General features: G+C 42.8%; 1 protein-coding gene across 1 annotated transcript in view; it reads right to left on the bottom strand.

The window, feature by feature from the left end:
* Positions 1 to 16,450, bottom strand: part of AFG3L2 (AFG3 like matrix AAA peptidase subunit 2) — a 40,524-nt gene extending 24,074 nt beyond the window's left edge. The window contains exons 1-7 of the mRNA XM_025931249.2: positions 16,111 to 16,450; positions 11,394 to 11,493; positions 10,905 to 10,982; positions 7,833 to 7,939; positions 7,542 to 7,694; positions 5,305 to 5,379; positions 1,614 to 1,738 (exon numbers count right to left, since the gene is read on the bottom strand). Coding sequence (XP_025787034.1) covers positions 1,614 to 1,738; positions 5,305 to 5,379; positions 7,542 to 7,694; positions 7,833 to 7,939; positions 10,905 to 10,982; positions 11,394 to 11,493; positions 16,111 to 16,227 — 755 coding nt within the window. The 5' untranslated portion in view covers positions 16,228 to 16,450. The remainder of the gene's footprint in view (positions 1 to 1,613; positions 1,739 to 5,304; positions 5,380 to 7,541; positions 7,695 to 7,832; positions 7,940 to 10,904; positions 10,983 to 11,393; positions 11,494 to 16,110) is intronic.
* Positions 16,451 to 17,255: the final 805 nt, after the last annotated feature.

Genomic DNA, 17,255 nt, shown 5'->3' with positions numbered 1-17,255 from the left:
GCCTGGGCAGAAATTGCAGTTCTCTTAATTGGAATTTGTCAACTTATTCTAAAGAGATGTCTTCTAAATATCAAACCCTCGCTCAGTTAACGGCAGATCAGTTTCAAAAGCCCTGTACACAATGGTGACAGCAATCTGTTGGTAAGCGCTGCACAGGCCACTCCGTGCAGCTTGTGCAGACTTAGCAGACTGACTCCCAGGGGAGCAATCTTTTGTCCTCCAAGCTCATGCTCTGGAGGGCGCTGCTCAGATAGGACTTAAAGCCTGGAGATACACACTCATATATATGAGTATATCCTCAGATATATACTCATATTGGTTAATATAATGCAAGTTAGCTGAACTTATCCTAAGAAATTAGGATCATAACCTTGTACACGATTTAGCTCTAAAAAAAAAAAAACAAAAACAAAAAACCAGGATCTACTTTTTAAGTTTTCATCTTTTACAATTTTTTAAAGGCCCCCACAGCAGGCAGTAAGAACATAGAAAAATTTACCTTTGGTTTATTTCTGGAGGGAGAAAAAAGATACACTGACCATAGATGTTTAAGGAATGGTGCAACCAAACTTTCTGTAATGTTTCAGCAGCAGCTATACAGTTAAATGATTATATGACAGCCCCAGGACCCAAGGGATATAGCACATGTGAAACAATCTTGATAGCTATCTGGATCTAAAAACAGGTAAATTGTAGGTTGACACAACTAAGATGCAAGAAAGTCTCTAAAACAGAGTAATACTACCAGCTCAATTAGCACACTAGCAATTCATTTTTCTTTTTTGCCTGATTTTTTAAAATTTATTTTTGAGAAACAGAGTGAGACAGAGCACAAGTGGAGGAAAGGGTAGAGAGAAGGAAACAGAATCTGAAGCAGGCTCTAGGCTCCGAGCAAGTGTTCAGCACAAGAGTCCGACGCGGGGCTCAAACCCACGAACCGTGAGATCATGACCTGAGCCAAAGTCGGTCACTTAACCGACTGAGCCACCCAGGCGCCCCTAGCAATCCGTTTTTCCGCTCTTTTATTCAGAAAAATTAAGATTTACTTGTACTTTCACTCTTGAACTGCTAACTCCATAGCAAGGTACACCTCAATGCGAATGGAGTAACTGCCAGGAAATCTATCTGGGTGTTATACATGGATGAGTACTCAAAGGCCATAGATTTCCTATAGAAACTCAAAGACAAGTGACTCTTGAAATCAATGGGCCCTTCTTGGAGGCCTCAGACTTCTAACTGGTCTTATTAAAGATAAATAACCCCTAAGGGAACAAGCAAGCTCTGACAAGAGAAAAAAGAGTTACTTAAAATTCCTGGAAAACTCTGAAAAATAAATGTAAATGACAGTTAAAAGGTGGCAATGCCATTCTTTAACACAAAGGGGCTCTTTATGCTAAAAATCCTACTAAAGGACGTTAATACCCCCAAACTATTGCTTAATCAAAGATAAATACAAATGTGTAGAAAAGCAGTCATGAACAAAAACCAGTAAATTACCAATGACTTAAAAGAAGTCTGGCCCAACTGAGACAGACTTGAGAATGTCGTATGTCACCTGCCATCTGGTGACAGAACACACAGCAACCCACACAGAGCACAGTGAACAGTCTTACCCGTCACTTTCAGCAATGTAGACGACAGGAACCCGATTCTCCCCTTCTATGCCCAATTCCTGCTGTAAAGTTTCCAGATTCCGCTCAAAGGTGTCCACACTGCCAATATTAAACCAGACGTATTGCTATAAAAACACAAAACAAAATATCCTAAGAATGAAGGGGAAACAAAGTTTAATTTACCAGAAGGTTCAACTTTCAATGAATTTTTCAGAAATACTGAAAATTTAGAAAGTGAAAAAAAACCCACAATAATAAAGAACTGGTTTTAATGATGCAGTGATTAAGTTTCACTCAATGAGAGCACGTGGCAATCCTTGCAAATAAGCATTTCTTAAGCAATATTCCTTAGTGGCTCTACAATTATACACTCAAATGAAAAATCTATTAAAAGTCCTTTTCATAAATGTGTCCTTTTCTGCTTCTTCATTTCCCACGTATTTCTCAGCTATTTCCAAACTGAAAACTAATGTGATGCAGTACTAACAGCCAAAGTTTCCTGAGCACTTACTAAGGGTCAGGCATGGCTCTTAGCCCTTTATATACACTATCTCATTCAATCTTCAGAACCACCCTAAGAAGTAGGTACTATCACCAGAAGTGATACTCAAAATCTGAACGTGAGGAAGGCACCCCACCGCCCAATGAGAACAGAAGCGTGCTTCGCTGTGCCAGCTGTTACTCTTCTATTCACTTGATCAGGTGAGTTACTGAGGCCCTGGGGAGGCACCAATGAAGGATTTGAGGCAATGGCTACTTACCCCCCCACCCCAAAGTATTCCCCTTTGTGCTAGTTGTTTACCGGCTAAGTATCAGCCCTGACTCTTACTGTCCCCATTTTACAGATGAGAAAACTACAGGGGTGACTTCACTTGCCCATGGTTACAAATCTAGTAAGAGGCTGGATCTGCACCCGAGGAGTGTGGCTCCTGAGCCAGTGCTCCTAACCAGCATGTCACACTGCCTCTCTTCTACAACCACACACGTACTTATAACAGCTCACATTTATGGAGTTTTACTAATATGTTAGAACCTGTTCCAAGCCCTATGCAAGTATTAGCCGCATTTTCTAGCACAAAAAGACTCTGTTCCTCCTCTAACCTGTAATCACTTAAAAAAAGTTTTAATCAAAACAATAAATCTATGTCATAAAAACTCAATTCAAAAGTGTGCACAGAAGAGAGTAACATGTCATCCCAAAGTCCTCCCACCAACCAGTGCTACTGAGTGCAGAACAGCACTCTGGTATTTCTCTCCAAATATCTAAAAACAAAAGATGGAGAGTAGTTTTATAACAGATATATTTTTTCTTAAGTTCCTTTAATAGTATTATCTAACAATTCTTGGTAAGTTGTTCACTGACAAACCTACAAAATTCCTGCTACTACAAGCCCAAAACAAGTCAATAATAGGTTAGCCACATGAGACTAAGCATTCCCTTACTTAACACCTACTCTCAACTGGACACTGTGCATGACTCAACATCAGACAAATGGGGCAGATAAAGAGGACCAGCAGCATGAGATTTGGGGACAAGATCTAGAGAAGACCCACCGGGGGTGGGTCTCAGCTTTCCAAGTGATTCTTACACACAGTGAAGTTTGAAAACCCCCAATGACATTCAAGATCTCATTTCAGCACTAAGCCTTAAAGCATTATTATTGCCCTTCCCATCTTAGTGATAAAGAAACCCAGGCTTATGGGAGTTGGCCATATAGCTAGTAAAGAGCAGAGCTGATCTGAAGCCTAGTCTGTCAAACTCCAAAGCCTGTGCTTCTACAGCTAACACTTAAGTAACACTGCTACTCTATAAGTAGCAGGACACCAAAAATCATCTACCCATTTCTGAAAACTCAAAATAAAGTTTTTATTAAGTAGGTATTACATGTTCTCTGGGGAAAACTACAGTAATATAAACATAAATAAAATAAAAAGCATCTGTAACCTCAACATCCAGAAACAAACACGACTAGCAACTTTGATGCCATTCCTTCAAGATTTCATAATAGCCCCTTTACTATCTTGAAATACATGCACAATTTTGAAATTGATATAAAACCTTAACCATAATATAAAGGATAAATAAAAGGAAAGTAATTTATAATAAAATGGTACGCATTTCAATACATAAACGTTTGTGCATGCCAGCACTAGATGTAAAAATTGCCCTCTAGGGAAGAGGACTGTCCTGCCGAGCCACTGCTCCAGCGGCGAGATTAAAGCAAGAGAAATGAGGAGCCCTTATTATTAACCAGGTGCCTAATGTGGGCATTTACTGATTTCCAATTTTCTGCTCTATAAACAATGTTTTGGAGGACATCCTGCATACACATCTTTACATGCATCCTTAAGTATTTCCCTAGAGTACAGTCCTAGAAGCAAAACTACTGAGTGTGTGCATACTTTCAAAACTGCTGATATACACACTGCCAAACTGTCCTCTTGAAAGGGAGTGCCAATTTAATTCCCAGCACTAAAACTCTGAGGAATAGTTCTGAGAAAAAAAAAAAGGAGCATGGTTATTAACGAACATTTCATCATAAGGCAAAAAGAATGGGAAGTGGGGTAGAAATGAAGACAATTAAAATAACTTACTCCTAAAAGTGACTGAAATACCAAAGCCACACAACTTTAGAGACATTCCTCTTTTTGTCGACATGTTTCAGACAGAGATGGTCACCATCAGTTCTAGTTTTCTTTACATGTTGCCCCACCCAGGCAAGGTGACCAGGAAATGGTTACACAAAATCATCTGGAAGGAGGGATGCAACGTGGTAAAGGAGGTCTGACCCTGGGGGAGGGCAGTAAGACAGCAGGACACCAAGGGACTAGAGATGGGCCCCCATGGGGGGATGGGAGGCCTGGGAATCACCTGGGAATCTCATCTGCCCCACTGCTGTCCTCCCCCACAATCCCCTCAACCCAGTCTAGGATATCTGGAATAGAGTTCAAACTGGCTGGACAGGATTTACAAATTAGGAGCACCTGGGTGACTCAGTAGGTTAGGCGTCCAGCTTTGGCTCAGGTCATGATCTCGAGGTGCGTGAGTTTAAGCCCTGATGGGCTCTGTGCTGACAGCTCAGAGCCCGGAGCCTGCTTCAGATTCTGTGTCTCTTGCCCCTCTCCCGCTCGTGCTCTGTCTCTCCCTCTCTCTCTCTCTCTCTCAAGAATAAACATCAAAAAAAATTTAATAAAAAAATTTTTTTAAAGGATATACATATTTTTTTTTGAAATGAGAAACGAAATGGAAATTAAAAGAATAAAATATCACAAAACAGTTGGGAGAGATATGATCAGAACGCTTCTTAAACTGATTTGAAAAAAGCTGTCTCAAGACATACACAATTCAGATTTAACAGTTTTTCCCTAACCAAAACAACTGTTCTCTCAGTCTTGAAAAATTCATACATGATACTAGAATACCGAAAACTGGGATTTCACCATTTCCTAAATGCACAGCAGAACAATTACCAACCAACCCCAAAAAACTGACCAACTTCATAAGGCAACTACGTACGGCATGCACATTCTCCCCTGTGTGCGTTAGAGAGGCCTGTGAGTGCTGTGCTGCCCGAATCTGGCATAGCTGGTGCACAGAGCTACTGCAATGTGAGGGAATGCTTGCTTTCTGACTCTAAATCTGAAAAGTGAATTTACAGCTAATCCACATCAATTAATAAAAATCATTTACCCCATCAACAGGAGTTTTTCCTGGTATAAAAGTCACTCGAACAAAACGCTTGTTGACGACTTCCAGTCTGTCTACCTGGAATTTTAAAAAGTTAATATTCAAACATAAATTTACAGAGAAGACATGAGATATTCTTTTAAGCCCATTAAAATTGCACATGGTATTTTAGATGTACAAAGAACAATGATGAACAACATAAGGAGGCCCCGTTGTTTCCCCTTCTGGCTTGAAAAATAAAACATCACAAATGCTGTTGAAGCCACCAGTCACGCCCTCTTCCCAGAAGTGGACACTCCCCACATTAGGTGCTGACTGTCCCAAAGCCTGTCCTGGTGCCTGTGCCACACAGATGTAACCCTGAACATACACTCACTGTCACCTTTTAGACTTTAAAAATGGTCCTGCTTGGTGTATATTCTTCTACAACTCTTTTTCCCTTCCTGTCGTATTTGTGAGGTTCATCCCTACTGACAGGTCAGATCTGCGGGGTACTCCACTTTGGGAGCACACCCCAAGTTATTTATCCATTCTCCTGACAGACATTTAGGCTGTTTCAAAACGTTCACTATCGTAAGCAATGCTGTCATGAACATTCCTGCAGATAACTTCTTGGGCACATCTTTAAAGGTTTCTCTGAACATGTACCTATAGACAGATCCAGTAAGGCTGGGTTGCAGGGTACACATACTTTACTATTCTATATTATACTATTAATAGTACATTTACTATACTATCATTTACTATTCATTTACTATACATGAAACTGCTCTCCAAAGTGGCTCTCCAATTCACAGTGCACAGCAAAATATTCTATATCCTCACATATTGGTCTACATCCTCACTTGCTAACAGAAGACTTTAATTTTCGCCATTCTATGGGTATAAAATAATAAAAACTTGCTTTTTTCTGTAACATCCTAACTACATAGGATTCTTAAGAACACTTTTAAAGACCTTCTAAGTTCTTTAACCCTAAGTTCTAGGTTGATCTGGAGCATGAGCCCTTTGGAAGAAGCTTGCTTTCTGCTGCCATTAAATCTGCAATGGCAGGCAGTTTGTGAGGGAGCCCTGGGTAATTCCAGGAGGAGGTGGAACAGGGAACTACCTGTTCCTAAAGCACGTCATCTGGAAAGGACTAAAGTACTCTACCCCCCATAAAACTGCTGGAACAACAGTAGACAGATTCCAAAGAACCAGTAGGCCAAAAGGAGATGCCTCTATGGAGAATCTTCCCTGAGGCCCTATCACCACACTTTGAAGGATAGCTGTAGCCCCCTCCACAACCAGACAGGAGTTACTTCTTAGAAGGCAGGCTCCCTAAAACATCTGGGTATTATACATAAATATCCTGGCTTCCATGAGAAACATTAACCTCAAAAGTGTGAGTAAGTAATCATTTCCATCCTCACCTTATTGGACAATCTTTAAAAATAACTTTTGTTTTCTATGCTACCAGTAAGTATTACTATCTTACCTTTATTTTATCAATTTCATTGATGAAAAGCCCAACACCAAGAGGTTAAGTAATCTCCCCACAGTGACACAGCAGGCCTAACCTGGTTTCTCACTATCACTTCATCAATTCTAAGGTGGACATTTTTCATAATTTAACATCTGAGAAATTAGGATATGTTTGACAACTGGTATTTTCTAGTTTCACTGGCAGCTTACTAAATTTTTCTTAGGAATGGATAAAATAATGCATCTCACAGGCCACAGCATCTCAAAGATGCTGATGTAGTCTCACTGGGTAAAGCCCCACTGGTAGTGACAAAGGCTCCCAGCAGCCCTGCCTGGGCCCCCACTTAGAGCCCATCCGCTCTCACTTTCAACACTCGGAGTCACTTAGGCACCCAAGTCCAAGCTCATGGGAGATTAAGAGCCGTGGAGTCATAAAGGTGCCGGGAGAGGCTGGCACATTCTAGCAGGGGGAAGGCGTGACTGAGGACACACAAGAAAATGAAAGGAGACAGAGGACAGCCGGAGCAAGGTGAAAGCTAGGTTCTAGTAGAAGTGAAAGAAAAGGATTTTGTGGTAAATCGGGGGACAGCTGGGCCAAAACAAATAGGGTTCTTCATTGCAATACTTTACAGCATTAAAAAAAAAAAATCAAGATGAAAACAGTAACTTTACAATGGACAAGCTGGCTAACTTAGTTGACTGTTACTTTGTTGGCCCAATCTACTGAATTTCACCTTTTGAACCACTATAAACCACCAATCCAATAAAATACTTACTACTCCTTTGGAAAGATAGTTATTGACAAAGTCCTTCCAAGTGATTTCTCTCCCGGAGCTCTTGAACAGGAAGTAAAACATGACTCCACCCCAAAACAGAGCAGTCCAGAGAAAGTACATCCGGAATTCCTTGTCATCCCATGGAAAATCACCCTGGGCAAAGAAGGAGACAGTCTCTGTGAAGAATGAAAGGTCACAATAGGATCTATGCTATATTGGACACAAATCCCTCCCAACCTCTCCTGGGGCCGCTCCAGATCCTCCAAATTAACACACAGCCTGGAATCAAACCTTCTGGAATCTGGACCACCAGTGAGAATCATCTTTCTTGCCACCTCGTTTTCCACTGCCACCAACTCCTCCTCCGGAAGGGCGCGGGGTAGCAGCTGGCTTTGATTCTGTTCATAAACAGAGAGCACATACCGCAGCACAGCAGCATTTTACATCTCTCCACAAAGTTTTCATTAATGCAGCTTAACAAAAGACTTACTGCAAAAGTTCTAGCAATAACTTGTTAATCTTTTTTCATTAAGAAGTATCTAGAACCAACTATTAACAGCTGTGACCTCGTTGTCGTGTTATATGATTAGAAATAAATGTAGGCTTTTTCTTTCTGGGAATCAGAAGTAAGAAACCCGTTAGCACCCCTTGTCACAGCTTCTCATCAACCAGCAATTCTGGAATCAGCCTGTTTTGTCATGGTGTCCCGACCACATTCGTTGTTGTATTCAAAGTTTGGATGAGTTTGAAGGAAATACTGTTTTCACTCTGTTGTAACTAACATACGTGTCTTTGATGTTACTATAAAATAAGGAGGCAAAGTTTCAACGGGCACACACTAAGGGTTAGATTATTTGACAGTTACACCAGATCCTTGTAAGGCAATCCAATCCTGTACCTCAACTAGATTTAAACCAAGCATAAAAGTCACTGGGCACAGAATAGCTAGCTATATTCCCGGGAAACCAAAGCATCAATTTTGTTGCTATTGTGGTTTTAGAACAAGTTTTGACCTTGACTGAGGAATCACAAGTATATCTAGGACTGGAATCCATGTTTTTTCAAATGACCTTGACACCTTAAGATTTTACTTAATTTCTTTATGCTCCTGCCAAGTAGGAACAATAAAATGTGAATAACACCACCTTCCTTAGTATCAAAAATGAGAGTGAAGTTCCATAGTCTCTGAAAAAAATCAAAACATTATACAAATCTAAAAAAAAAAAAAAAGACTTCCTGCAAAACAGCTTATGGCAACCGATCATTCTGCCATGAGGAAGAAAAGAGACTAAGAGCATTCAAGGAGGCTTGCCAGTACTTTCCACACGTTATCCGCGATACCTGCACAATATACCAACAACCAGGTAAGTATACGACTATACCCGTTTTACAGATAAAAAGGTGTAGCTTAAGGAGCTTGGTAAGTAACTGGATGCAGTGTTAAGTGACACTGAGGAGTGACAGAGCTGTGACTGGAATACAGGTAAATGAATTCCTGAGTTCCCAGTTGAAAGCACAAGGTAGGTGCTCCCTTTTCCCACTCCCATGAAGTGAACACTGTTAACACTGTTTCTTTCTTCTGTAGGCAAGGCGTGATTTTGATAACTGACTAAAAAAAAAAACAAAAAAACACCAAAAAAAAAAAAAAAACCACCTTACCCACATGAAATTAGTTTCCCAGAATCTGAAATTAGTCACTGTTAAGGGTTGAACAGTGCCCCCTGCCCCCCCAATTCACATGTCAGGAGTCCTAGCCCATTGTGATCTTATTTGGAAATAGGGTCTTCACAAAAAAAAACTGTTTAAGTTTAAAATGAGGTCCTATGGGTGAGTCCTAATACAATATAACTGGTATTCTTATAGAAAGAGTAAATTTGGACACAGACCTACACAGGGAGAAGGTGGTGCCAAAAGACACAGGAAGAAGACAGTCATCTATAAACCAAGGAGAAAGGTCTGGAACAGATCCTTCCCTCATGGCCCTCAGAAGAAATCAACCCTGCTGACACACGGACTTTGGGCCTCCAGCCTCCAGAACTGTGAGGCATTCGTTTGTTGCTCATGACACCCAGGTGTGGTAGCCTGTTACAGCAGCCCTGGGAAGCTAACACCTTTCTCCCCACCCCCACATCCTCTCAAAGAATCACAAATACTACTCTAACACCTTCACCTACCACAAAGCGACCCCTCCATTGTGTAGGATGGGAGGCTGACATATTCATCCCCCATGATGCATACAAGGAGTTTCTGCACCAGTCCTAAGTGAGGCAGGGCCTGAGAGAGAAAGCCCTACCTGTAATGAGGCACAGCACTAGGAAACAGAGTCAAGTGCGTTTCTGAAGTTGTTTGACAACATCCCCTACTATTCCGGGACAAAGGAGCACCTATACAAAAGGTACCCAACTGGTTGTAGTTTAAAAACGGACCTACTATCATTACTCTGCCCCAAACCAAGATAAAAAGACTGCCCACCACACCCCTGGGAAACACTGCACAAACTGCCCATGTCACCAAAGCTCCAATCAGACCACACTTGCGCTTCTCCCTTCTCTTGGCCTCGCTTTCACTCCTTGCATTTTTTGAGTATCTATTTGTTTCTCCAACTAGATCCAAGTTCATTTCAAAACGAGGGCTGAGGGGCGCCTGGGTGGCGCAGTCGGTTAAGCGTCGACTTCAGCCAGGTCACGATCTCACGGTCCGTGAGTTCGAGCCCCGCGTGGGGCTCTGGGCTGATGGCTCAGAGCCTGGAGCCTGTTTCCGATTCTGTGTCTCCCTCTTTCTCTGCCCCTCGCCCATTCATGATCTGTCTCTCTCTGTCCCAAAAATAAATAAACGTTGAAAAAAATTTTTAAATAAATAAATAAATAAAAACAAGGGCTGAATTACATTTTTCCCTAAAAACAAAGATGCCAGCTGAAATGTGCCAGGCATTGTGCTAAATGCTATCACATGTGGGAAATGGGGACAGGAGTCTCAGGGCCTACATAGTCCCCCCCCAGCCACCAAAAACACTGAACCACACCAAAATATGTACCAGATAAATTGCATGTATTAGATTTCTAAGATTTTTCTCAATGATTTAGGTTACATGTCAAATATATTTACCAAGCATGATATAACAGATACTGACCACTCAATATCTCTAAGGTGACCTTAAATTAATTCGATTTAAAAAATGACAAGAAAATATGAACAGAAAATTAAGGTGAAATGAAACACAGGGTCTGTAGAATTTTGTACGTACTTGTAACCTCTCACTTCAGAACTGCCTTAAGAGAACACGTGCTTTGTTCGGTAAAAATTATCATCCAACATCATATACTAGAAAACAGTAAGTTCAAACATAGTCTTTTTAAAAGGTACCTTTTTTTTCTCCCACAACTTCTTTAGTTTCACTAGCTTTTTTCCCATTTTTTCCATTAGGAAAGTATTTTTCAAATCCTGTTAGAAAAGAAAAAAAAATACACACCCTCAAACTAAAACTCATTAGGTTTTATGTATGCGTGTTCATTTTTAAAGCTGATACATCATTAAAAAGTATAAGCTATAAGTGCAACATTTCTTGTGTAGGAATAAGTCAAGGTCTAAATAATACAGTTCAAAAAACAGAGGTGTTAAAGAAAAAAGCCTGATTTGCAAGCCAATTTCATTACCTACAAAAGTGTTATAATCAAAGGAGATACATTTTCATCACTGCAATCAGACAAAAGGAAGTAGGGGTTGGATTACTGGAGGAGACGGAAGTTCAAGTCAACCCGAAATAACAACTATGCATCTATTTAGTAAACACCTGCTGCCAGCACATCTTTAACAAGAATGCAGAACATTATGATCCCACCTAAGTGTGCTTACCTTTTGGAGGTCGAGAACAGAATCTTTGATAAGCAGCAATTACATCTGTCAAGAGAGAATTTCTGCTGGTTGTTGCTTGGGTTGTAGCATATCGACAAAGCTGCAGCATAACATATAAATAAAAGCATAAAGGTTATATCAAAATAAAAAAGTTTAGAAGAACTTCCTTTCCTACTATCACAAATATCCTAAATTCAAAAACATTGAATTAAATGTTTCTCCCTTCAATGGGTGGTTACAGACTAGCACAGCCATCACCCCCATTTATTTTTTTTTTTTAATTTTTTTTTTCAACGTTTATTTATTTTTGGGACAGAGAGAGACAGAGCATGAACGGGGGAGGGGCAGAGAGAGAGGGAGACACAGAATCGGAAACAGGCTCCAGGCTCCGAGCCATCAGCCCAGAGCCCGACGCGGGGCTCGAACTCACGGACCGCGAGATCGTGACCTGGCTGAAGTCGGACGCTGAACCGACTGCGCCACCCAGGCGCCCCAGTCACCCCCATTTAAAGAAAGGACTAGGGTTGCCTGGGACTCCGCCACTCTATTCCAGTAACCAAACCAAGAGACATTAATTATGATCCAGAAGACAAGAATACTTCAAAATCATGCCTAAGTTAGAATTGTGGCCCCATTACTATTCTCTGCCAACACATTCACTTTGGCATTGTTTACTTAATTTGTAGCACTCAAAAGACAAACTGACACAGAAATCTGCTCCTTCATGCTGTCCCGTGGGCAGGGTCTATAAAACTGCAAGACATTCACCTGAAATTACAGAACAGTGTGGCTTGTAAATATAATACTAAATTCCTCCTAGTTCCAGGAGAAGGAAGTTACAGTCCCACATCACTGATAATCCTTACTCTAGTTAACATTTGTTAAAGATATTCGATATACTGTCATCCTGGTGAGAACGCTGGTGATACAAAGTCCCATTACAGATACATCTCTGCCTTAATAACATATGTTGCTAAAACGTTACTTTTTAAAGTAAGGTCTAGGTAAATCAAAGTATAACATAAACATACTGAACAAGCTCCCTATTAAATTTTTAGGCACACAATTAAAAGCAAGGTTCATTGAGGGGATACATCCAAATCTGGCAATGAAAAACTTCAAGTAATCCTATCCCTTTGCAAAGTGAAACTTCATCACCAGTTTTTGGGAGGACGAACTTCTAAATACAGATGAAAATGTTTAAAGTGAAGTTCATCTGTATTAGCATCCACCAGCATTGCTGCCTCTATGGTCTGATGAGGAAAACACAACATCGGAAAACCACTTCACATCCACTAGGGTGACTATGATCAAAAAGACAGTAAGAAGAGTTGGTGAGAATGTGGACAATGTGGAGAGCAGAGCCCTCGTGCACTGTTGCTGGGAATGCGGAGCGGTACAGCCACTCTGGAAAAGTTCAGCATTCTCAAAACATTAAATGCAAAGTTACCAGATGATCCAGTCAGTCCACTCCTACCCAAGAAAATGGAAAACATATGTCCACACAAAACCTTGTACATGAACGTTCACAGCAGCATTATTCACTAGAGCCAAAAAGTAGAAACCCAAACGACAATGAACAGATACATGTGACACACTAAAAAAACGAAATATTCAGCCATAAAAAGGAATGAAGCACTGATACATGCTACCACATGGATAAACCTTGAAAACATTAAGTTAATAAGTTAAAGACACTGGACACAAATGGCCACATAGTATATGATTCCACTCATATGAAGTGTCCAGGATAGGCAATCTATAGAAGCTGTAGATTAGCAGTTGCTGAGGGCTGGAGGAATGAATGGTTGGGGAAAAATGGAGAGTGGCTCTAACTGGTTACAGGCTTTGGGGTGATGAAACGTTCTGGAATTAGTAGCGATGGTTGTATAACCATGTGAATATACTGAAGACCACTAAGTTGTACACTTTAAAACGATTAATTCTATCGGATGTGAATAACAAAATGTCAATAATTAAAGAATCAGCTGATTTTACTTCAGATTAAAATACAATTCTACACAGCAAAATAAGACAGAAACACTGACAATGATCTTGGTTGACAGCAATGCTGGTCTGACAGAATTTGGAGCTTCTGTTGTGTTAGCCCTCCCCGACCCCTGGGAACACTTGGCCTATGAAACAACCACTAATAACAAATAATAACGTATCATAAACGAATAAAGTTTTCCAATACCAAATCCATTAAGGGTAAAATTAAAATGATTTGTTAGTCAAGATGGACAAGGCAGCAAGTCACACTGATTCACTGAGCCATCTACTCTAGGCCACGCACTGCTAAGTGGTTCGGAGTCCCCAGTGGGGCAGGTTGGGCAGGGTTGGAGGTCAGAAGCAATCCTTACCTCCAGGAAGCTCAGAAGTGTAAGGGAGAGTATGGGGACAAATCTATCACAGGATGGTATAATACACGTAACAATACAAAACCTCTAGGTATATACAACAGAGGTAGGTAGCACAGAAGAGGAAGTGATTACATGCTCAAGGGACCTAAGGATGTTACAAGTAGTGATATCTAGGTCTGGAATTTGAAGGAACCATAATCACCAGGCAGACGGTGTCACAATTTTTAATTCTGTTAAAGCTGGAAATCTGAATTTTTTGACTGATGATCTTTAACACATCTGGTAGGAACTTCAGTTACACATCTACTATAGGAGAAAACGACTAGTTCCCAGGGATGCTACCATGAGGATCAAATGTAATAACGCATGTAAAAAGCACTGTTAAAATCGTATGATGATACCTAAATTCAAATGATCATTTCCAATTACTCTGAAAGCTTTTTGAGAGTAAGGGCTCATCATCACCTTATCAAGTAGGTCTTTATGTCACCATAAAGTACAGAATTGGACACAAGGTATGTACTCCATAAATACTTATTGGCCAGTAAACCGCCTTCAGGCTCTGTCCTCAAATCGTGTTGACCTGGAATACCTCTAGCAATAATCCTATAACTACTTTTAATGCTGCTGAAGTTATTTTCTCTACAGGCACCATCAATGAAACTTTGCTTATCTAATCCAAGCTCATTCAAAGGATAATATAAAAAAAAAATATCAACTCACAAGATTTAAGTTCAGAGCACCTCATTTTAGAGGATTATCTTTTATGTTTGACATTAGGAGCACTTTTTAGCTGCTTTATCATCAGTCTTATTTCTCTGAGCATAAAACCTGAGAATGGACACCTCACATCAAAGTCTTCCCCAAGAAAACTGTGAGAATCGTTCTTGTCTCTGACCTTTAACAGCAGCACAAACCTAAAGGACAAAGTCCTTTCAGACTCCCTTGCAGGTAGCACAAGAATGCCCTAATGTCCCCAGGGAATGTGTCACAGATTCCCCAATCAATCAGCTATTGCTATCAGCACAGGGGACTTCCTTATACCTCAGCGTGGAAGACGCACAGGACAACAGTGCCACTCAAAAGAGAAAGGGCCCAGACAAGATTCCTGACATAAAAACTGCAAACTCACAAGGCAGATCCCTACCTGCTCATTACAGGTCTGAGTCCAGTATTTACTAGGGACAAAAGGAGACGGCAAGATACTATGGCAAAATGGATGTAATGCAGGAAACATGAGGCCTAGTGCAGGGCAGCAGGGAGTAAGAAAGAAATTAAGATACCCAAGACAGGCAACAAAGCTTCGAAGAGTAAAAATCATGAATGCAGGTACTATTAATATGCGCTTTTAAATGGAGAGGCTGAAAGTGGTTCCTCAAGGGCATCTGGCTAGTAAGTGGCAGGTTCCTGTGACTGTCTCCAGGGCCTTAACCACCATGCTCTTTTGCCCCCATGCTCCAAGTAACCAATGCAAGGCTGGTCTCTAAAAAACTGGCAGACAGCAAGAAACCGTCACTGAAATAGCTGATATCGCCTACCCATTACATGAACCTCTACTTGACAGATTACAGCCACGGTCCGGTGACAACACACTATCGTCACTCCAGAAAACGGTATTACCATAGCCCATACGTGTGAAGCCCTGTTACCACCAACAGAGAAATAGCCTCCCACTGAGGACAGGGCTTCTTATGCAACTAAAAACATCCTCTACTCTGAAGAGGTGACGTTATTAATAATCATAGTTAGTATGTATTATCTACTATGGGGCAGACCCAGAATGCCAGCAATAGTCCCATTCAACAGATGGGGAAATGGGGGTTCAGAGGTTGATTAGCTTACCTCCAAAACCTGTGCTATCATTAAATCACGCTCAGGCTGCCGACCCTTAAAACACATGCACAGCACCTGCTTTCTATTTTTCCAATACCATGAAAGCAGCTCAAAGTAAGGCAACCCGTGCTGGAGATATAACAAATTCCTTAACGTTTTTAGGTCTCAGTTGCTTTACCTGTAATATGGTTCGGCCCTGAATCAAGTCAGAGGACCCTCCCAGATGATTATTTTGAAGCTCCCTGACGCAAATATCTGATTCTACCTGTTTTCAAAAATCCAATTCTCTACCAAGGGTCTGACACGCTGATGGGACCCACGGGATAAATGATCTGAAACGCAGGGCGTCCTGGCATGGAACACGCAGCGCACGCGGCCTCATTCACGCGAGGAAGCCGCCCCTGACGCCCGCGAGCGCGCCCAGGGGCCGGTGACCTTGACGCCTTGCTCTCCAGGGCCGGAAGCGGGCCCGAGGGCCGAGCCGGGCCGGAGGCGGAGGGCGCTGGGCCTCCGGGACTCACCGTGCGGAGGTAGGACCGCTCGGTGGGGCCCATGCGGCCGCCAGGCACGAGCAGCGGTGGCAGGCCGCGGGGCCAGCAGCCGCCCCGGCCCCACAGCCGCAGGCAGCGGTGCGCCATGGCCGCCAGCGCCGCCCGCTCGGGCCGGGGGCGCTGCGCAGGCGCGGCTGGGCGGCCGGCGGCGGGCAGGCGGCGACGGCTGGCCTCGGGCCGCGGGAGACGGCTCGGGGCAGAGACTTCGTGAACGGCGCTGCGGGCCCACGGCTCACAGGCGAGCCCACACTCTCGACGCGCGCGTCTTCTCCAGACCCCGCCCCTCCCGGCGTGCTAACGTCAGCCGTAGGGCGGGCGCTCCGGTCCAGAGCTGCTCCTACGGCTCCGCAGCGTCCTCTCTCCACCTGGGCTAGAGGCGGGGCCTAAGCAGGAGGAGCGTGGAGGGCGAGTGGAAGGCGGTGGGTAGGGCAGAAGGAAGAAGGGAGGAGGGCAGGGCTAGAGGCGGGGCTTAAGGGAGGCGTGAGGAGGGCGGGTGTAGAGGCGTGGTCTAAGGGGAGAGGCGTGGGATGGTGGGCGGGGCGCGAGGGTGGCCCTGGAGGCGAGGCCCAAGGGAAAGGAGGAGAGCCTGCAGGGCGGGTGGAGGGAGGGGCTGGAGGCGGGGCGCAGGCTGTGGGGCGGGACCAGCCGGGAGCTGTCGGGAGGCAGCAGCCCAGGCTGCTGGGGCCCCAGACAAATGGACCTTTACCTGTCAAGGTGCGAAGCCATTCTCGACATTTTGGGCATTTACACTCGCTAAGTCACTCGTGAAATATTTTATTGAGCGCCTAATCAGTCAGTGGCGGCAGCGTCCAAGGCTCTGAAAATGCCAAAATACACATCCCCAACACTAGGAGAGCAGCGCAAATAAAAAAAGTGTTGGGACATCAACCTTGGGCCCAACAGGAACCGTTTCAAAGAAAAATGATTCTCAAATGAACTCAGTGGAACTGCACACTGTTTCGCACACCATGACTGTGAAGTAGAGAGAGGACTTTGGAGCCAAGTTTTACATGTCCCTCTGTTTTCTATTAGCTCTACCAGTAGTATGTATGATATAAATGGTAGCTAATGTTATGGATGGGGAGGAACAGGAAAGGCAGGAGATGAGGCTGAGG

Source organism: Puma concolor, chromosome D3 (assembly GCF_028749965.1).
Source record: "Puma concolor isolate L17-30 chromosome D3, mPumCon1.1.hap2, whole genome shotgun sequence".
Classification (NCBI taxonomy): Eukaryota; Metazoa; Chordata; class Mammalia; order Carnivora; family Felidae; genus Puma; species Puma concolor.
The sequence above is the reverse complement of the archived record's forward strand: the minus strand, read 5'-3'. Positions and strand labels throughout refer to the sequence as shown.